At 39.4% G+C, this 23,268-nt stretch overlaps 1 protein-coding gene across 1 annotated transcript in view; it reads left to right on the top strand.

The window, feature by feature from the left end:
* Positions 1-19,877, top strand: part of UNC5D (unc-5 netrin receptor D) — a 574,077-nt gene extending 554,200 nt beyond the window's left edge. Inside the window, exon 17 of the mRNA XM_058720717.1 lies at positions 19,695-19,877. Coding sequence (XP_058576700.1) covers positions 19,695-19,821 — 127 coding nt within the window. The 3' untranslated portion in view covers positions 19,822-19,877. The remainder of the gene's footprint in view (positions 1-19,694) is intronic.
* Positions 19,878-23,268: the final 3,391 nt, after the last annotated feature.

Below are 23,268 nucleotides of genomic sequence, written 5' to 3'. Positions count from 1 at the left end.
GGTCAAATCGAGCCCAAGGAAATACATGAACTACAGATGCCACACGCCTTTGAGAAGCTATCACTCTGGGATGGAGGATGAAGGTGTTGACTCAGTTGCCCAACATTGATATAAGGGGCTGAGGGGTTCTGCTACACTTTTCAATCCAGGTTCTTGAAACTTTCTAGTCTGTGTTATCACAAAACCTCCCCATAGGGCTATAGGGCATCCTCCTTTGCCTCTCCGAAAATCAGCAGATAGTCTTTGGTCTAAATGATAGGGGTCAGTAGACCTGAGGAATATGTCGACCACAATGTCCCAGAAACCACATGCGTTGTTCAGGAAGTTTCAACATCTGGTTGCTCAGCCTTACCAAGTAGGCTTTTTCTACAAGACCATTAACACAGGACTATTGCTTTCGGATTCTTTTTTGAAAAAAAGAAGCAATGGTATTGTGGAAAACTGAAGTCCACAGATAATTCGTGACCCCCCCCCATCTTAACATGACTCCATCTTTTACACTATTAAGTCATTTTGATAAGCTGTCCTGGTAGACTAAAGATGAACAGATCTGTTTCTGCTCCGGTTGATGTTTTAATTAGCTGTCCACAATCAGGACAAGCAAGGTCAAGGACCTAGATCAACCACAGGGCTGATCAGCTACTTAGAATTTGGCTTCATTAGAATAAAAATAGGGAAATTAGGGACTATTTGGCAGTGGGATATGGTCATTAAAAAAAAAACGTTTTTATAAGTCCCATGTAGGAAGAAAAAATGTAAATCCCCACGAAGTAAAAAAGAACTAGAGATAGGTGGAATTTATGATACCATGGGTAAGGCATTAAGAACTCTTAAATGTGTTAGCCATTTTCTCTAACTAAAGTGTGGTATATACAGTCCCCTGTATTGGATGAAAGGCTTTGCTACATGAAATCCAAAAGCATCTTTCTTTTCTCAGGAACCAAAGGCATCTTATACAGAACGAGCAAATCCTCTTAGAACTGCTGAGCATATTTTCAAAATACCATCTCTAGATAAGGAAAACGCCCTTTTACTAATGTCCTCTACTTGTTTATTCCTTCTGGGGAGCAACAGAGAGAAGGGCATGAGAGTGTAAATCATCTGACACCCTTGCTATCATTTCTGAAGGAGCAAGAAATTGAAGTAGATGGTCCGTCACCCAAAATGAACTAGAGAGTTGATTGGCATGGTGGTATACAGAAAGAATCTGCATTGACTGTTGGATAATAACTTGCAGAAAACACCTTAGAGAGAACTTTTGTTAGTTTCCATCTTGGAGATGTTAATAGGGATTTAAAAATCATCCTGCCTTCCCCCCCTCCCCCCCGCCTTTCCTTCTAATTGGCCTTATAATCGCTTTCTATATTCCATGCATTCAAACAGATTCTTTTTATTTTTTTTTTTTTTTATTTTTTTTTTTTTTTATTAATGTTTTTTATTTATTTTTGGGACAGAGAGAGACAGAGCATGAACGGGGGAGGGGCAGAGAGAGAGAGGGAGACACAGAATCGGAAACAGGCTCCAGGCTCCGAGCCATCAGCCCAGAGCCTGACGCGGGGCTCGAACTCACGGACCGCGAGATCGTGACCTGGCTGAAGTCGGACGCTCAACCGACTGCGCCACCCAGGCGCCCCAAACAGATTCTTTTTAGACCGGATACTTTTTTTATATATTAAATGAAAAATTTTAATGTTTTCTCTAGAATCTAAATTATTTTAAGAAAAGAGATTATCATCAATCCCTCAATGTCTAGAATTTCCTCCTATGGACTTTTTTCTTTTCTTGGCCTGGGTTTTTTTTATAAATGCTCATGATCATCATACCATATTGAGTAACTAAGGATGTCAATGAGCATGATTCACCTCTGACTTCTTCCTAAGGTTCAAATCCATCTGTCAGTCCATTCTGCTCCCTTTTCCTTTCTCTTATTTCTGTTAGAATTCTGCATAGGATTTCTGCAGAAATGTATGAAATTCTGTGGCTGTCACATGGCAGGATTGTATGGTATTTTACAATAGAATTCCAAAGAGAACCCACGTTCATGAAATTCACAGACACGGCTGGGGTGTGTCAGGGAGGAGTGGAAAATGCAGACCAGATAGACTTAACTGACACTGGAACTTGTGGTTACTCACTGTGACCTAAACCCTTGTTCTATTTTAACATTTTCCTATCACAACACAAACGCCGCCCCTCTAGAAACAGAGTCCCTGGTCAGTGCAAGTGCTTACCTCAGAAGTGTTATTGTCCCAGTGCAAAACGAGCCAAGAAATTAAAAGTGGGCTGTGATACCTGGTAGGTTACTTAGAATTTTCACAAGATATCCCACTTAAGGACACATCTGTCAGTCCTCAAAAGCATTTAAGTCTAACGGTCATGCTTTAAACAGGACTTCAAATTATGCCACCAAAAGGGTGTAGTTCCCAGCTGCACCAGACTGCTGCATCATAAAGTTAATTTACAGTTTTTACAACATTGCTTGTGCAGTCTTACTGGTTTACATTAAAATCCTTTAAGCCAAAGGGAAGCTCACTCTATGGATTTCAATGCAAACTTCATTTACCCGTGCAGAAAGTCTCATAAAACTCAGATGTACGCCCACAAAAATTTTATTGGCCTTTTTGTAAGAGATGAATAGGAATTGACTCAGTTCTGTTTAAAGAGGAGAAATTTTTCTCCCTTTTTATTATTTTTATCTCCAGCTGCAGGTGTTATCCTTTGCCATGGTCCCTACATTTTTCTTTCAGTTGACTTTGAGAGGGGTTATTAAGTCAGATAACTAAAACCGGGTTCTCTTTGGATTAAAAAGTTCTGGATTTATTTTCCTTGACAAAAATTCTCCACATCGCAACTGATAAGCGAAGGCAGAATATTACAGTGGTGTACAGATCTTCCTTGACTTATGAGAGGGTTATGTCCCCATAAACCCATCGTAAGTTGAAAATATTATAACTCGAAAAAAACACTTAATACACCTAACCTGTCGAACACCATAGCTTAGCCTAGGGTAACTTCAATGTGCTCAGACCACTTCCGTTAGCCTTAGCCTACATTTGGGCAAAATCATCCAACACAGAGTCTAGTTTACAATGGAAGTGTTGAAAGTCTCATGTGATTAACTGAATACCATACTGAAAGTGAACAACAGAATGGTTACCGGTGTATTGGTTGTTCACCCCTGCGATGGTGTGGCGGAGGGGGGCTGCGGCTGCCCATGCCCAAACATCATCAGAGAGTCCTCCTACATATGGCTAGCCCCAGAGAAGATCCAAATTCAGAGTTTCTAGTACAGTTCTACTGAATGCCTATCACCTTCGTACCATCGTAAAGTCAGAAGACAGTCAGTGGAACTGCTGTGAGTTGAGGACCATCTATAATTGGTTTTAGATAGTACTCTACACTTGCCAAACTTCTGGCAAATCTGTGGATTTCAAATGTTATAAAAATCTTTTAATGTGCTTGTTTTTCCTTTTCACCATTTTTGCTGCGATTTCTTAGTCCTTCCCCAAAGGTGTGGAATAGTAACTATCAGATGTGTTGAAGGTGAAGTTCCTCAGAGGTCTTTGTTCCAGATCTGTGAAAGTCACAGGAACCTGAAGTTGCTGAGAAATGTGCTTCTGTGGCCCATGGCATGGCCCATTTCCATTACTTTTTCTCATGAAACATTGCAGAGTTCTGAATCCTGGTACCTCCCATTGACCGGACTAGGGGTCACATCCATAGCAAATGGGAGAGTAAAATGTTGTCCTACAGATAGTGACAAAATTTTATGAGCCCTTCGGTGTTAGTTACCATAGCAGTGTATTTGAAAAATCGATGTTTTCGCCAAAAGCTGAACGGCCACCCTTCCCGCAGCTTCCACTGTTTTGTCTGCATAGAATTTTCCTGAACTACAAAGCAAAAATGTATTTTGTCAAATGTCACAAAGTGAAAATGTTGCTAATCTTAGATGTGTTACATATTTTGTGTTTTTACTTTCCACACTCTTTCAAAAGCTGCAGTTATAAAGCTGTTTGGCTGTATTGACAGCATGTGGTGTTTTTTGCAAAAGCAGTTCTAGGAGAGCCAGCGTCTACCACGGACTCCTCACATCCCCCTCCAGGGTCGTCAGCAAAAATCGAAATGGCAATTTGTGTGCTGTGTTTTTTCAAAAGACAAAAGGGGATGGAAATCAGACCTGGCCGTTAGTCACTAGTGTGTAGTACTGTGATCTGAAGTAGGAAATTTAACTCACATAGAATAATTGTGGTTTTTGAAGCAGCTACTTTGCTTTTTCCTTTTGCTGTGAAGATCACGGATTTGGAATGTCCTCATGAAGTGGGCCTAAGACGGTGACAGTGAACTGTGCGTCTTAGCGCCCACCCTCCATCTGAACCCAAAGATTAAAAAGGCAGTAAGCTTCATGTTTAGGCCTGAGCTTAACAATGTCCTCCTCCACCTTTAAGATTAAGTTGGACAGAGGATACATCCTCTTTTCCAAAAAGGTATAGCCCTGAATTACAAAATTGATCACTAAATTTCGTAAGGTAACTCTTTGCGTGAGTGGAAATGTGTCTCAACTACTTTTACAAAAGGCATGATTACAACAAAAATGTCCTTTTGCCTCAAATCTTTCTTAACCCCCAAGAGTATTTCACTATTGCAAGCATTACTTCCGTACAAATTCCAAAATTGGATAAATGCTACAAGTCCCTTAAAATTAAACAGATATGGAAGATAGACATTTAACTATGGTTCTTTTGAATCATGAGAATATCAGGAGGGAGTTTGTAAGCAGAATATCTTGCCTTATCACCTCCATTATTGAAACAGACATTACAATCAGAAAGAGATCTAATAATTCCAATATCCCTCATTAGCAAGCTCTGATGATGCCTGAAATAAGAGCACCCCTTATCAAGAGGCTTTTATCTAAGCCTTATCAGAATTAGCTAAAAAATTTCAATCAGAAACACTCTCTACAGTCCAGCCTAGATTATGAAGGCCCTTCCCATTCAACACGTCTCAAGAAGATGAAAAAAAATTCAGTGTGGGAATTTTCTGGTGAGGAAAACAATATTCTCCTTTCCCAAGTTGGAATCAAGACGGATCTTAAGATTTCCCGTTCTTCACAATTGTTTCTAATTGGTACACACAATGTGGTATGTGTTGACCTAGAAATACTGCAAATACAAGCAGTTAGAGGATTAACTGGTTGCTCCTTCTAACCCAGACTCAAAAAATATGAGTAATTGTTTACCACCATTTCTGTATGGAAAAATTTTAAAGCAGATTTCATTTTGTCCTGTTTATTTTGGGAAGGTGTGTGGGGGGGTGGTTTTTTCAAGTGATTCATATTTCAAACCCATACCACTCTCAACTTTCATTTGATGTGTTCAAAGCCAAAAAAACAAAAAACAAAAAAAAACAAAAAGCAGAACTGAACACTTAGTTTGACATGAAGCTGAAGGACTGAGCAAAGCCAGAGGAGAGTTTGAATAAAGCATGGCCTTGGCTTCATACCATACTTTCTGTGCCTTGTATTATCAATGTAAATTCTGAATGTTGTACAGTAAATACTTGGATGGACTTCTTAGAAAAGACTGCACTGGCTTCTTTTTCAGCACATGTACATATCTATATATATATATATATACATATATATTTGGTAATGCCAAACAGCTGTGTTATATTGTACTGAACAAAATGGACCGTTTGGATGTTTTATGTAGAGTTTGCAAAAAAAAAACAAAAAAAACAAAAAAAAAACAAAAACAAAAAAAAAACTGGATGGTTACAGACTTTTCGAGCTCAATGTACAGACGTAAATGACCGCATATCAGTTATTTATGAATAAAGAGTCTTTTATTGACATTTTAGGATACTCCATGAGTGGAAATTTGAAATGCCAATAAGGACCCCATCTATACACCCTCCTGCCACATCCTAGCAGGAACAGAATGCCCTCCACATCAAGGACAATTTCCAGATACCTGTTAATATATTGAACCTAATTTCTCCTTCTGGCCTCAAGAATGAGACACCCAGAGGCTACTGGAAACAAAGATGAGACTATCTTCTACCTTTCTCAACCCACCCACCACGCACATACACATAAGTACCCTTCGGTTATAGTTTTACCAACTGTGAGAGAATCCAGCCCTACACCGTAATTGGGGTATCATTCATTCACTTTAGTCCTCAAAATGCTTGGGTTATTTTTTTATAGACAGTATAGAAATTCTCTGCCTCTCCATGGGAGAAAAAATGTTACCAAAATAAGTATGGCGTTGCACGTTTCAAATGCAGCTTCCCTGAATCTGTTCAAATGGTTTTAAAAATGCTGAGTGCTCTCAGGAATTTAATCATAACTACTTAGAGCCGATCAGAGTCAGACCCAGTTTAAACAGTATGATCTACTCAAAGATGATTTCTAGGCTATTAAGTTAGATCGTTACAAATTAAAGAGGTCAAAATTCCAAAATTTCCAAAATTCATATTTAAACGTTTATTCCTTTTTGAAAGAGAGAGCGAGTGTGCATGCGAGCAGGGCAAGGGCAGAGAGGGGGCTGGCGGGCAGAGGATCCCAAGCAGGCCCTATACTGACGCAGAGAGCCCAACGTGGGGCTTGAACCCAGGAACCATGAGATCAGGATCTGAGCCGAAGTTGGATGCTTAACTTGACTGAGCCACCCAGGCACCGGTGAAAATCATCTTTAAACAAAATATAATCTGCATAGTAAGATAACAGATTTTGGACCCCCCTACCCCTCAAATTAAGTTTGGAAAACTATGGCATTAAATGACACCACATTCTCTAGATTTCTGAAAACCATTAGGTGTATGATGGAGCTAATGTAAAGGGTGGATCTCTAAAAGAGGAGTATATGCAACATTTTCTAAACATTTTGGACCACGTCATTCTTTTCATGGATCATCTTATAGGACTAGTAGGGATGGGTAGGAATATCCACAAAGTGGCTGTGAGTCATTCCAGTGCTTTAAAGCTAATTAAAATATATTTAAGTTACTGGTGGAAGGAGAATTAATTTCGTTAACTAGGTAAATCAGTAGGATTAGGCCGAACCAAGCCAAAAATTTCAGAACTATTTGCTGGCATGCTTGTTTATTTTTGTTTTTGTTTTAGAGGGAGAGAAAGAAAGCACAAGCAGGGAAGAGGGGCAGAGTGAGAGAGAGAGAGAGAGAGAGAGAGAGAGAGAGAGAGAGAGAGAATCTTCAGCAGGCTCCTTGCTCAGCACGGATCCTGAAGTGGGGCTCGATCCCAGGAACTGTGAGATTATGACCTGAGCTGAAATCAAGAGTCAGACACTCAACCAACTGAGCCACCCAGGTGCCCCTAGAACTTTTTTTTTTTAACGTTTATTCATTTTTGAGAGACCTAGAGAGACAGAGAGTGAGCAGAGAGAGGGAGACCTAGAATGCGAAGCAGGCTCCAGGCTCTGAGCTGTCAGCACAGAGCCCAGTATGGGGCTTGAACCCCAAAACCCTGAGATCATGACCTGAGCTGAAGTCAGACGTTTACCTAACTGAGCCACCCAGGTGCCCTACAACTATTTTAATAGAGCAAACAAGTCCAATCTGAGTTGGTCAGGTGGAAGAATGCTGTGGCCAGCAGAGAGATTCAGATAAAACTACCTCATTTTCACAAAAATGGAAACTATCAGCTTGAGTCTATAATTAGCTGTTCAAAATCCTTTTTTTTTTTTTTTTAGGTTTTATCTAAAAAATATTTTGTCTACCTAGGAGCTGATTCTGAGTGGATTAACCTACTTTGGGCTAATGTTTATTCTCTGTAGCCAACATGTGTTAGAATTTGATCAAACTTATTCTGATAGGATTGACTTATTCATTCAAAAATATATATTTAGATTGACTACATGATAACAAAGCCTGGGTTCAAATCCTGCCTCTCTCATTTAGCATTTAATATCAGACAAAATACTTACTGTTTCTACTTGGTAATACTTCATAATAGAATTTTAGATTGTTTCCAAAGTGTGAAGATTAAGTGAAAGAAAAAAAAAAACACACACACACAGATACATGTAAAGTCCTTAGCACACTATATGGTCCTTAGTGAGCAACTAATGAGTGATTTTACCTTACTTTAGAAAGACATTATGTATGCATGGTAGCTAACAAAATGTGTTTGAGATCAACATAGTAATGCTGAGTCAGCCATTCTCTGGACACATGACTTGGCCAAGAAACTACCTTTGAAAGGAGATAATCCTATCAAGTTCACTGGGTACAAAGTCAATGTTCAAGAAATAGTATAATGACTATACACATCTCTAGCTCTCTCTGGCTGGTCCTGCTTCTGAGCAGAGGTATCTTAGAGTGTTCGTTATATAAACATTGTAAAGTAACAGGGCCAGAGATGTACTTGATTTTCATCTTTCTGATAGCTAGCTCAGTTACTTAAGGCAAAAAAAAAAAAAGTCTTAAACCCTGAAATAAGTGAAATATAAAGGTTAATCCTTAATACATTAAGCTTAAAAAATACTCTAATAAGGTCCACTATATCCACCTACATAAAATGATTTTAGGAAAGAAAGAATTGGAGTCAGATGATAAGGCAAATACATACTTAAAATCTATCTATGGGGGTTCCTGGATGGCTTAGCTGTTAAGCATTTGACTTCAGCTCAGGTAATTATCTCACAGTTGGTGAGCTCAAGTCCCACTTCGAGTGAGCCCCACTTCTGTCTCTGTCTGTCTGTCTCTCCCTTCCTCCTTCTCTCTGCCCCTCATGGGATTCTCTCTCTTCTCTCTCTCTGCCCCTCACACACTTGCTCCCTCTCTTTCTCTCAAAAATAAATAAAATTAAATAAAATTAATAAAATAAACCTGTCACTAAGACCAGTAACATTTTGTTTAAAATACTGATCTTGGGGCGCCTGGGTGGCGCAGTCGGTTAAGCGTCCGACTTCAGCCAGGTCACGATCTCGCGGTCCGTGAGTTCGAGCCCCGCGTCAGGCTCTGGGCTGATGGCTCGGAGCCTGGAGCCTGTTTCCGATTCTGTGTGTCTCCCTCTCTCTCTCTGCCCCTCCCCCGTTCATGCTCTGTCTCTCTCTGTCCCAAAAATAAATAAAAAACGTTGAAAAAAAAAATTAAAAAAAAAAATAAAATACTGATCTTGCATAGAGTAGATGCTCCATTAATGAGATGACCCATTTTCTGGTTTTCAGACAACACAAAGTCCTTAAAATCATAAGAGTGAACACAAATTAAAGAGTAGCTTGGACGTAATTAGTCTCTATATGCCAGACCCTCTACTCTAAGGTGGGCATTCATAAATTAAAAAAAAAATCAACTCAACCTTCAAGAAGCTTACTCTCTATCAAGAGGTTATCATACCATCAAACAAGTGCTACAAAAGAGGTGAGCACAGACTGTGAAGGGAGAATAGACAGGTAAAACCAGGTGGTGTTGTAGGAGGGAAAAGAACATAGACACGTGGTCATTGGGCTAAGATTTCAAGATGGTATATTAACATAGAGCTATTTCTATAATAACACTCTGCAATAAGCCCCATAATTTGTGACTTAAAGTAACCATTTATCATTCCTACAAATTTATGGGTCAGCAGGGAGGTCCTCTTGATCTGAGCCCTGCTTGCCTATCTCAGCTGAATTCATTCCTGTATGTGTTGTTATTCTGGGGGTCAGCTGGGCTGGCTCTTCCAGACTAGGCTCCTTACATGTCAAAGGGCTAGACCAGTAGGACAAAGCTCTGCCCCATAGGTCTTAGGATGCAATAGGTTAGGCTGGGTATGTTCTCCTGGTAAAGGCAGAGGAAGAAAGCATGTAGAGTGTTTTGAAGAACAGTCTTGGAACACCATCATTTCTGTGATATTCTACTGGCCAACATAACCCTGAGATCAGCTCATTCAAGACATAGAGAAATAAAATCCAACTCTTGATGGGAATTGCTGCAAAAATCGCAGTGCTTTAAAGGGTATGGATGCAGGAAGGATGGAGAATTTGGGTCATGGTTTCAGTTTCTCCATCAGAGAAGAGTAAGAATTTGTCAGATGAAAATAAAGGAGGAAAAGCATTCAAACAAGAATATTAATATGGATAACTAGATTCCTAAGTATTTTATTCAGGAGAGCCTACCATATTGCTTTTCATGCTTCTAATCTTTATGATCCACTGGATCTTCCACAATAGCATTTTCCAAACTTCTACGCTAGGTTATTAGGTACTGATCCTTATGTTTAGCCATATTTGGGAAATGCTTACTCACATTCTTCTTTATTGTAGGAATTCTCAAAGGGTTTGCAATACTTTTCGAATACTTTCAATCTGCTAGGTACCTAGCATGGATTCACCCACGTAATCCCCTGGCAACCATATGAAGCCAGTGCTATCATTACTAACATTTTGTAAATAGGACAGCTAAAAAAAGAATTGTGCTAATAGGAATTTTTAATCCTTTAGCCAAGGCTACAGTGTCTACAACATTTTCCAAATATTTATCACTTCCTCCTACTTAATGAGCATGTAGTAACATCTCACAGTTAACATTTTGGGATTCGCTTTTGTAAAGATGTAGAAGAGATAGGGCGGGTCCTCCATTCTAAATTAATTCAGTCTAGGTTTTCTTCAACTTTTTTTTTCTCATCTACCAACCCATTTCTTTGCAGTTTGCAAAATTTCTCATCTGTGAGCATGTGCTAAGCCCATGGCAACCTTTCTAACATTTTAGTTCTTGGCCGTGAACATTTGATTGAGCCACATTCCTCGATAGTTAAGTTAAAAATACACACTTAAAACTGAGAAGAATGAGCTGCGAATATTTTGCCCCACCTTATAAAGACTACTTTAAAGCCTGGACGCCTCTTTACAATTAAATGACTTGTATCAAATAAACTTGCTTTTTGTAAGCTCAGAGGAAACGCCAACACATCCTTCCTTTTAAAGGGTTGAGTGTTAGGTGTCCAGTCACCTGGCAGCTGAAGAAGATGCTGCCCAGTTAAATAGAAAGAGCCCAGAGTAGGTTAAGAAGGCATTAACTAACGAAGGCTCTAATCTTAGCTGTCATGCCTACCAATGGAGTCTCGGACAATTCATTTTACTTTTTGAGTCTCAATTGCTTCAACTCTAAAATCAGCATCATGCATGCCCTCTCCTACTTCCTATATCTGTCTACAGCCAAAAGAAGATATTACAGATCAAAATATTAGACCAAATTGCTAGACATGCGGGTAAGAGATTTTAAGTGACAGACATGTTCATCTCCTCGGATCCCTAGGTTGAAAAATTTGGGTAGAGTACCCAGAAAAATAGAGATGGTCTTCTTCTAGCACCTGAGCTCTAAACATCCACATACTTTGAGAAAGATCATCATTAGGAGGGTATGCTTGACAATATCAGAAGCAAAAGCTTACATAAATGCTTAGGTCAGCTACAGATTTATCATCACCAAAAGAGCTGAGGAGTTAATACTTCTGGCTTTTAGGGACCCAAACTATCAATCCTTTTTGTCATCCTTTACACTCTTAGAAAAAAACAGAAACAATTTAGCATTTAAGTGTGCCTTCTCTTGACTCACCCCTTTACCCAGGTGTTTAGTTTATTAAAAAAAAAAAATAATAGTTATTGTCTTCTTTGGGGGAAGCAGCCTATGAACAAAGGGAACAAAAACTATCCCACTCACAGAGATTTCATTCTTCTGAAGGAAGACTGAGAATAAGGACTAAATAAGGAAGATCTAGAGTGAATTAGACAAAGGATAGAAGAATGGAGTGTGTGATTCGGGTTGTATTTTTTAAATAGGGCTGTCAGGCAAAATCTTACCAAGATTGGCACTAGTGACATTTAGGGCCAGATAATTCTTTTTAGCGAAGGGCTTTCTGTGCTTTGTACAATAGTCAGCAGCATCCCTGATCTGTACCTACAAAATGCCAATAGTTCCTACCAACTACGACAGCCCCAAAACACCTCCAGACATTTCCAAAGATCTTCTACGGAGCAACCAAAGCTGAGAACCACTGGTCTAGAAGATGTTGCTAGGTCACAGTAAGCAGCTGAGCTAGGATCAAAGATCAAATCATTGGAGAATCAAAATTCGAGGAATTAGAGCAGGGAAGTAGAAGAATCATCTATATGTATACTCAAAAATCCAAAAATTTAAATGGGAATGTGTTGCAGACGATGACAGTAAGTCAGAAGCCAGCACTTCCGTGAATAACAGGAATGGATTTGGGCATCTGTAGATTATTACAACCAGCAGAGATCGTGGTTGATATTATCTCAAAATAGGAGTATCAGACCGTGGAAAATATTAGGGAGAAGAGAGAGAGGTGGTCTGGAAATGGCCATGAGAAGGAAAGAGAACTCTCCCCCCACTTCTGGTGGTACAGAAGGTATAGGCGAGAAAACAGCGATCACAGAAAAGATCACAGGGCAAGTAGTTTAAGAGCCAGGCTTCACTAACAGCAAGAAAAAGAAGGAAATGTTCAGAGACATGATATGCAAAGGAGGAAGAATTCTCCTCTACTCTCATTGGGTCCCTGGCTGGGCCTAGCAAACTGACACAGGGGCACCCAGGTGTCTCAGGAGGTTAAGCATCCGACTTCCGCTCAGGTCACGATCTCACGGTTCATGAGTTGGAACCGCACTTCTGGCTCTGTGCAGACAGCTCAGAGCCTGGAGCCTGCTTCGGATTCTGTGTCTCCCTCCCTCTCTGCCCCTCCGCTACTTGCACTCTGTCTCTCTTTCAAAGATAAACAAACATTAAAAAAAAATTTTTAACTGATACAAAACACGTGAACGGGAGGAAAGCATGCACATTCTATTGAATTTTCACATGTGCAGGGGAGCCTTCCCAAGCCACTGAAGTGACCAGAACGGGAAACTTTTATACCCTTTGGACAAGGAAACAATAAATTGGTGAAGAATTCACAAGATGAAGGGATTTGGGTGCAGGGTAGTAAATGGTGAAGAAGTAACAGGGCCTGTTTATACAGCCTTCTTAGCCCTACATTCCCTGTCTCTGGTGATAAGGATGTCTTCCTTCCTCCCCGTACAGGGAGGATCCCTTCCGCAGGGGACACGTAGCTCCTGCCTTCAGGGAAGAAGGGGGAGAGGAGAGGTCAGGGTGGTTTCCTGTTTCCGCCATTTTCTCAAGCTCCGTCAGCTTAAGATATTCAATATGCCAAGGTGTCCTGAACCCTAAAATACGGCACCTTGGCATATTAAATAATGTAAGGCATTTTGGTGATGACGGAAAGCACCAGGGAAAGGTTTCACAAGTTGTGAAAGTGGGAAATAGGTCAGACGTACAACCCCTCACAAGACTCATGGTCCAACGGACAGCCTCTGGTGGCTCACCTCAGCAGGGATGAAGGACGTGGTAAGAGTAGTCATTAAAACTGAATAAATTAATTAAGCAATTGATTGATTAAAAGTTCACTAGGTTTACCTATTTAGACATTATCTGTTTTGTGTCTAGAAACTTTCTTCGAAGTCCTGTGAGGTAGATAATTATACGCTTATTCAAACAAAACAGGAATAGAAGGGAAATACAGCGCTTGGCAAAAAAATTACAAAGCTAGTCGGTGGCAGAGTTTAAACCAGGTCTTCTGGAGTGCTATTTCTCCAAAACAAATAAAGTTTTTGTTTTTAGCCACACTATGTGTAGAACAGAAAGTCTTAATTCAAGGGCAGACTGCAGGGTTTCTAACAGAATGAATCACCCAGGCACACAGTTAAAGAATTCAACTAGCTGAAGCTTCTGGGGTCCGTAAGGGTGCCCTCCTGCATGGGCTTCCCATCAGGTGCTGCTCACAAGAGGCTTCTGGAAGCCCAGTGCTTCTGTTTTAAGGAGAGATCAGCAGCCCTGACAGATTGGAAATCATCAGAAGACACAAGATTTGGTCAAGACATGTTAGCACCGTCCTGAGGCTTCCTTTCTTCCTGGTGCAATCAGAAGAAATGAATACATTAAAAAAAAAAAGTGTTCTGGAAAGGAATGTATTCATATATCTGAAAGATTATCTTTGTAGTGAATATATTTATGTAATTCTTTGTATTGTGAAAAGAAAATGTTTCTCACAAAGTTAAAAACACGCAAACACAACATGAACGTATGTCAAAGATATACTTAACTGATTAATGAAGAAACTGGTTAATATTAGTTCAAAGGAGACCCTGAAGAACGCATATACACATATGTACACACATACATGTATATGCGCATGGGAATTCTGAAAGAAAATGCTAATAGATGCAAAACCAGTTAATGTCTCATGCCCTATAGGACGTTGGCCAATTTTGTGGCCAATATATATTAACATCCCGTAGTACAAAAAACATATACTGTTTGTGGTTATCTTCTCTGCGAAGTATAACTCAGTTGTATCTGGACAAAATTCATTTGCATTACTCTCAGCTTGCTATAGTTTAACTTCTCCCCCTACAGACCTATAATGTAAGCAAGTCAACAGGGGTCTAAAGCTACACACCCCTGCAGAAGCAAACAGTCCCCAGCTGGCCAGCTGAACACCACCCAGCACTTCACTGAAGAGACACTCAGTACATCCTTTTGTCCGTGTTCAAGTCTTTGACAAGTTGTTCTTGACAAGACTCAGTGTGTCTTGAAAAATCTCCTGGGAGACTTTTATTCGTGCAGCATCTCTCAACAACTTTCCAAGTCACTACTGTGCTTTGTTTTGTGTGTGTGTGTTTTTTCCTTCCATTGCCCCAAGAATTGGCAGGTCTGTTTCTCCTCTTTGCCACCAACATCAGTAACTCAACATCTGAAGCCCTTGGGGGAAGACAGAAGTCACATGGCTTCTCCTACTATCATGTCCATCTTTGTGGAAATCGAAACAATTGCCAATCCTGAACTTGTTTGAGAACGGTTTTTCTTAGTTACTGGAAAGCAGTGAGCCTGTGGGGGAGGAGGGGGAAGGGGTGGACAGACTCTGTTTTGATGTGTGAGGCTTCATCCATCACTGCCATGTACCAGTGCCCCTCTTTTTCTTTCTTTCCTGTTTCCCCCCATTTTCAATATAATTAGACTCTGGGGGACTTGATATTGTCTTCAAATATTTGAAAATCTGTCATATGGAAGACAGATTACACTAGTCCTGCCTGGTCCCAAGTGGAAGAACTCGAGCCAATTCTGCAGAAATTACAAGATTTTTTCCTTTTCTTTTTTTTTTTTTTTTTTACCACCCCCTTATAGGAGGCACAATTTTCACAGAGCTGTTCAAATCTGGGATGAGCTTTTAAGGAATCTGAAAATCTTCTGGTCATTTTGATCTACAGCATTCATTGAAGTATGCAAATAGTGCCTATACTCTCTTTATTGACATTTTTTTCAGTTTTGAATAAGTCCTTCCATCCCAAGACATTACTAAAGACTCTCTTCTCTTTCCCTTCAAATTGAGATTCTTTGTTCCTCCTCCTAACCAGATCTACATTCACTAGTTTAGGGATGAGAAACTGTTTTGATAAGGGCAGAGTGTAAACATTAGGGGCTACAAGGTCTCCATTGAAACTATTCAACTCTGCCACTGTCACAAGAGAGCAGTCATAGACCATATATAAACTAGTGAGAGGGGCTGGGTTGCAATAAAACTTTATTTATAGACACTGAAATTTGCTTTCCATACAATTTTTATGTGTCACATAACATCACTTGATTTTTTTTCAAGAATTTAAAACATTTTAAACTATTCTTATCTAAAATAAGCAGATAGCAGCCTGGGGTTGGCCCGGGGGCCATAGTTTGCCAACCTCTGCCCTAGCCTCTCATTACCTTCAGGACGGACAACTTGTCCAAAGAACAAAATTAAACTCATTGACTTCTCAAAAATGACTCTGCAGGTTGAGAATCTGCTGAGGTTTAGGGAAAAGAAGTCTTCATGTATTGATGCTTTTTATCTAAGTGGGCAGTTTCAGAAAGTGGTTTCAGTTGAAGATGTAATGATAGGGATGTGTGTGTGTGTGTGTGTGTGTGTTGAACACAATACCTGGTGTAAAAATCAGAAACTCCATTAGGGAAGTAGGAGGCACAACTGTATTTGTTAACACAACTCTTTCTGTGGCCAATCCCAGCTCAAGTTGTTGGTTCTACGCTTGTCAGAGAGCTTCTTTGGGATAAACTACTCCGTAGTCTGGCTCACAATAAAGTTTGACTGCTCAGACACCACGTTATTGCCTTGTAAAACCAGAGCATTCCTTTCTATTATTATCCATTTCAGGCTTAAATATAATAGATTACAATAAAGACTGTCTTCATAAGATAGGTTTAAAAATTATCTCCCAGTCCATTTGGTAGCACTTATGTTAATACCATCAAGCAGATCCCCAAAAGGTAGGAACAAAAAATTTCCATAGCACTTACAAGATTTTTTTCAAAGGGAGGTTCTGCTGGAGGAACCAGGAGACGGGCAAGTTTTAAGGTATTTCATTCTGTTTTTTACCTGTTTGTCTCGATAGATGAGGTTTCATCCATCACTGCTGTGTACCAATTCCCCTCCTTTTCTTTTCTTTTTTTTTTTTTTTCATTTTCAATATAATTAGACTCAGGGGGCCTTGATATTTGTCTTCAAATATTTGGAAGTCTGTCATATGGAAAAGGGATTAGACTTGCTTTCCCCATTCCCAAGCGGTAGAACCACAACCAGTTCTGAAGAAACTACCAGGGAGAACTTTTTTTTTTTACTTCCAGTTCAAAGATCCTGAGTCAGTGAATTGTTGCCATTATGTAATAATAGCAACAGCATTATTGGATGGTTTACTATTGTCATGTACTCTCCAGAAAGCTACATACTTAATACGACAATACGGTGTGTACTACTGGTATTTAAATTTTACAAATGATATCAAGGCCTGAGAGGTTAAGTAACTTGCCCTAAATTACAGAGCTAGCAAATGAGAGATTCTAGATTTGAATCCAGGTTTTTAAAATTTATGCTGCTTGGGGCACCTGGGTGGCTCAGTCAGTTGAGGTCCAACTCCTGGTTTCGGCTCAGGTCATGATCTCACGGTTTCCGAGTTCAAGCTCCACGTTGGACTCTGTGCTCATGGCATGGAACCTGCTTGGGATTCTCTCTCTTGCCCTCTCTCTCTGCCCCTCCCTCACTCTCGCTTCACTCTCACCAAATAAATACACTTAAAAACATTAAAATAGAACTATGCTGCTTCTTTGTAGTGGTAGTGTGCAGTGAACTTTATGGACGCAATTTGTGTCCCATGACACATTTTAATCTAAAATAGAAGTAAAAGATGTAGAATATATGCTTGGAATGCCTGACAGCTGTTAAGTGAATGCATCCACATGTATACATCATGAATATGTATAATGTATAATGTATAATAGGACACTATTTACATAGAATTTCAAACACGTAAAATAAAACTAGAAATTACTTAGGGCTACATACGTGGACGTTAAGATATCCACATGGATGGGAATAAAATATATCAAATGAAGTAGCTACCTCTGAGGAGTGAAGGGAAAGAAACAAATTGCAGAAAGTTAAGAGAAGCTTTACTCATACATCTCTGAAATATTTTGGTTCTTTAAAAATGGGAGAAGATAGAGTGAGCACACGAGTGACAGAGCATGACAGGAGCAGGGATAGAGACTAAGACAAAGATGAATTTGAAGCAAAGAGGACTAAAATGAAAAGCCTTTTTTGAAGCAGGTGTGGATACATATGTTATTTTGTTTTTTATACTTCCTATACTTTCTTGATGCATGAAAATTTTCATTTAAAATATATGTAATTACAACAAAATTCGAGCAGAAAATCTTTCATGGAGCTCTGTGACACATTAAGTCTTCATCTCTTCCATCTCTGCTGCTTACAAAAATGGCACAAAGGGATGAAAATGGCTAAAAAAAAAAAATACACAGTCCATAAGCCCACAAAGACAGGATGAATGGAAAAGAATCAAATAGCAGTAGGGAGAAATTAATTTGGGTACAGGAGTGTAATTGAAGTAGCTTATCTGAGTAGGCTGAACCCCAGACCTGCAGGGTAGGAGTCTACAGTAAGGCATTCACGATGCTTAGCAATCAGCCAAATTATAAATCATTCATTAGTTCCACAAATATTTATTGAGGGCCTCATATGTGCCCAGTGCTGTTCTAAGTGGGGATAAGTAGCAACCAAATGGTGAAGGGGGTGGGGGGAAGCAGAGTCACTCAGCAAGCAGGATTCATTTTCAATAATCCTGTGAAATAGGCTTTAACAATTGCAGAGAGACTCCCAGATCCTTCCCCCATCACACCAGGTGGCTGCCCTGTGTGGACTGTGGAGTTGTTTAGTTTGTAGAAGCTGAAAGAAAGAAGCTGTAGAGAAAAGAGTTCAGGTACAACTACAGAAAGGAATGTGTGCCATCCTTAGGACCATGAGAGTGACAAGGGATACATTGAACAGTGAGACCATGGTACACCCTTCCCACACCTCTTGTCTCAGACAATGCTTGTACCACTCATGCAGGAAACTGGTGGATTCTTCTGTGAGGAAATAAACACCCCTGAGAGAGAACATTGGATACTGCTGTTTGGAGGTCCTCAAACAAGACAGGCAGGGTCAACCTAATTACCCAACCATGAAGCTTATCAGTTGACAAGCCCTGCCCAGCCACAGAGTTTTTGAATAGGGGTCTGCTTATGTTCTTCATTTTAAAATATGAATAGAAGGCCAATGACGACCAGACATTTGAGGAGAGCCTCAAGAAGCCAAAAGGATATCAAAATAGAAAGAGAATAAAATAACTGAGGAAAGTAAAGACAATAGAAGATTAAAATAAAAATCAAATACAAAACAACAAAAAAATACTTAAAAATATCTGTGGTTACTATTCTTAGAGGGATAAGATATACAAGTATAGAACATGAAAATAACGTATTTATAAAAGTATCAGAAAACTAAAAAGAGCTTGGAGAACCAAAAATAGGACAACAAAATTGTAAAATAATTCCACAGAGGGGTGCCTGGATAGCTCAGTTGGCTAAGCACCTGACTCTGGATTTCAGCTCAGGTCACGATCCCACGGTTCATGGAATCAAGCCCCACATCAGGCTCCATGCTGACAGTGCAGAGCCTGCTTGGGATTCTCTCTCTCCCCCCGCCTTTCTCTGCCCCTCCACTGCTCAAGCATCCTGTCTCTCTTTTTCAAAATAAATAAATAATTCCTTAGAAATATTTGTGGTTTCAACCTAATGGTTGAGGAAAACTCCTAAACTTAGAACAAAAGACATGAAAATTAGACAAGAAAACATAAGTAAATTAAGTAATTAAATTTGGAAACTAGTATTCATATAATCGCAATTCAAGAAACATTGAACATTTAAAAAGAATGTTAAATACTTCTAACGTTTAAAAGACATTGTCCCCCAAAAAACAAAACAGACAAAACTCAAATGACAGGGCATGACATACATTGAGAATGCTTGTAAAATACAGAATGAAAGAAAATAAAAGATCCACAATAAGACATGTTACTTTAAAATTTCACAACACCCCTAACAGAAGTTCTTAAATGTTACTAGAGTAAAAAACACAAAAGAACATGAAGAAGGTTATCATTGGTCTTCTCTATTCAAAGGGAAATGATTTGCAATCTGGAATTCTATACCTAACCAAGCTATCACTAAGTTAGGGGGACACACAACAAAAGGCCTTTTCAGACAGGAAAGGTCTCAACATTTTCTTTTCTTAGGGAACTCCGGGAAGATCCACACATGAAAACGAGGGAGAAAACTCGGAAGAGAAAAATCTGGAACCCAGAAAATGGAGATGCAAAACAAAAGAGAAGCAAAAGGGATTCCCAGGATGATGGGTTCTGAGATGGCTGCTGTGCTTCAAGCTTAGAGGGTAACCAATCCAAATTGGAGCGGAAAGTATCTGGGTTCTGTGAGCAAGATCTCCAGCAAGAAAATAAAACAGAACACCTGATATGTTTGAATATATTCAGGTGATATCTTCAAAACTGTTAGAGGCTCTGGAGATAGATTTATGAGTTATACAGAGATCACTAAGCAAAATTAAAACGTGATCATGGGGTTCCTGGGTGGCTCAGTGGGTTAAGCATCTGACTTTGTCTCAGGTCATGATCTTGCGGTTGGTGAATTCGAGCCCCCCATCTGCCTTCTGCTGTCAGCATGCAACCTGCTTCAGATCATCTATCCCCCTCTTTCTCTGTCCTTCCCCGACTCATTCTCTCATAAATAAACAAATGAATAAATGAATGAATGAATGAATAAATAAATAAATAAATAAATAAAATATCATGAGGGCCACCAGGAAGGACCTAACATTTTACCAGAAAATGTGATTGTAATGTACTGCATGGATCAGCCGTGAATGACTATTTCCTAGTCTTGACAATATAAACACATAATAGTAATTTAACAAGAAATGAGCTAGAACTTCATCAGAAGAAGAGAATAACTAGATTGAGAGATATTTATGAGTGAATGTAGTTGTGTTGTGTGACTTTGTGTATGTATGTATGTGAGTGGGCATGCTAAGTACTTAAGAAAATTAGGTTCTCATCCTTGCTAATTGGTATTTTATGGAGAATATATAAAGCTTAAAGAAAATTCAAGAAAGTAGTACAGGAATAGTATTTACAAATACAGAAGTAAGTGTGAAAGAGTAGCCACAAATTGAAAGAGGTTTCCTCAGGGGAGCATGAATTAGGAGTGAATGGCATAGAGGAGAAAACTGCTAATTTTCAGGGTAAGCTTAGAGGTACCATTTAACGGTTTAAAATTTTTATGTGTATTTTACTGTAATAAAGGCAGAAACAAACTACTATGCAACTAGACAATGGGGGTATTTTCATAAAAACAAAAGGATTTCCATGGCAAAGGCAATTCATGGTCGAAGGAAAGAAGAAGTGCCCACATGAAGTGGAATGCCCCCAACATGCATTTGTTCACTTTAAACTGCAGGACGGATTAAAAAAAGAAACTTTATCAATCATGTCAATGCACTTAAAAAACCGCAACTGAGTGGAGCAGAAACCAGCAGGAGGCCACTGGTTAACCCTGTGATTGTTGTTTCTGTGAAGTTTTACAGTTCCCTCACCACCTTCAGTACCAAGCACACTTTTACAGATGCAATTAAAATTATAATTATCCTCAGGCCACATGGTGTTCTTAGGGGTTGTTATGTGTATTAAACCTGATTAAAAATATACCACGAGTAGATGTCTTTTCTGACACATAGAAGATTCAATCCAAGTCAGATCAATGATGTAACATCACTTCAGGCTGTGGGAGCTGAGACAGGTCAGTGCTACAGTGGCAGCAAGAAAGATAAATTGCCTACCAGAAACACAAACAACCAAATATCTCATCAGACATCAAACATCTCTCTGTGCCGAATTAAAAAGAAAAAAAAAGTATTTCAAGCCCTAGAAAGCGAATGCTCAGCATAGTTTGATCAGGAAACATGAGCTATACAAGGAATTAGATCATTCAACAAAAATCGACTATATCCTTCCCATTGGGCTAGGTTCTTTGTGAAATACAAAGGAAGTGTAAGATATGGTTCTCGCTCTCAAGAGGTAGGCCATTTGTTGGGGATTCATGACTGGCATCTGTGAAATGTAAAGGCAAGATTTGGAAACTCTTAGGATGAATAATAAGTAACCAAAGCTAAAGGCAAAGGTGGAGAATACAGGACTCAGAACAAGGGAATTAGGGGCAAGAGGGTTCATAGGGAAAATGGCCTTCAGTGAAACTTTGGGAAATGGGTAGGGGTTTGGGCTGGTGACTGGACAAGGTTTGAATTATTTATACTTTAGAAACTTAAGTTGGAAGCAATCACACTGTGTTTAGGGTTGGGGGGTGGGTGGAGGGGAGCAAGAGGAAAGTGGTCAGAGTGTATCATGTTTGCTTTTTATGAATTTGCTCTAAATTCTGGCTTTAGTTCCCTTCCAGTCCTTTAACTTTTTCTTTGGGAGACTATGCCAGCATCAAGTTACCTAATACCCACATGGTAAAAAACATTTTTCAGTGTTGTCTTACTTTTAAATTTCCTTTGTTGCAACAGTGGTTTTTTTATATTAAAGTCATTTTCCTAGTAAAATTATTGCTGACTGCAAATACTGTCTTGAACACACCATTGAACGTTTCGTCTAGCATAAAGTTGGGGATCAGGAAGTGAAAAATGCATTTGAAAGTGATTGGCCATTCATTTTAAACAAAATGGGGGAAACTAACAACAAGTTGGGAGTTTAGCTTTTCTGCAGCCAAGGTATTTCCATCAGCAACCTGTGCCACTGCTCCCCCGAGGGCCTTTTGGGAAATATTCTGTAGAAACTAGATCTTTAAGACTGACAGATGCCAGTGGACCACTAGGACATCCCCTAAATTCCCACTGTTCACTTTGCAGATAGCTAGAAGAAATCATGGAGACCTACAGACCTAAAATCACGGGCCATTCTAAATTCAGATCAATCAGAAAAACTGAGTAAAGAGGGGAAAGATGGATCTTTCTCTTAACTATTTCAGTCCAGTTGTTCTCAGATTCTGTATGTTGGTTGGTTAAGCCATCTATATACTTAATTAAGAAAGGATTGCTGCTAAATAGGAAAAAAAAGTTAATTTCTACTAATCTGATACTAGACTATCCATAATAGAGATTCAGAGTCTGCTTTCTGTCACATCCAATTTTATGATATTTGCAAAAATATCTTACAAGATATTGGCAAGAATTAGTCAAGTGATAAAAATGGCTTCATATAACTTCCCTAATGGCTGGAAAGAAATGTCTCTGGAAAGAGGCATCCTTTCTCTTCTTACTTCTGGGTGAATAGATCTTGGCTGTATGGACACTTGCCTGGACTTTATTGTTGTTCTAGTTTTATATTGACCTCTCTCAACTCCACTGTTCCTCAAACAGCCTCTCAGGGTAAGGACCTTCATCCCTGTCTTTGCCCAGGTAAGGTTAATAATCTAATTTAGCCATGACCCTTCTGAGCCTATTTAAGTTTTCTGATCTGCTTTAAGATCAGAGGCATTAAATGTTAATAAGATTCAGACTACAACTCCTACCTTAAAGGGAAAATTGTATACATGGAGTTTCTTTAAATGTGAGCCTCTCATCCCTGGAAATTCTTATGACAGGATGATGATTATTGCTTTAATTATTAAATGTAAAAGGCCAAAGGAAGCTGGGCGGGGGCGTGGGAAGCAGGGAAAGAAAGTATTTTTAAAGTATTTAATACTGTCTGCAGTGTCGTAGGCAAAATCCAGTAATACAAATCACCTAAGCAAGAGTGA

The sequence above is a fragment of the Neofelis nebulosa genome, chromosome 3 (genome assembly GCF_028018385.1).
Source record: "Neofelis nebulosa isolate mNeoNeb1 chromosome 3, mNeoNeb1.pri, whole genome shotgun sequence".
NCBI lineage: Eukaryota > Metazoa > Chordata > Mammalia > Carnivora > Felidae > Neofelis > Neofelis nebulosa.
Note: the sequence above shows the minus strand (reverse complement) of the source record. Positions and strands in the feature narration are given on the sequence as shown.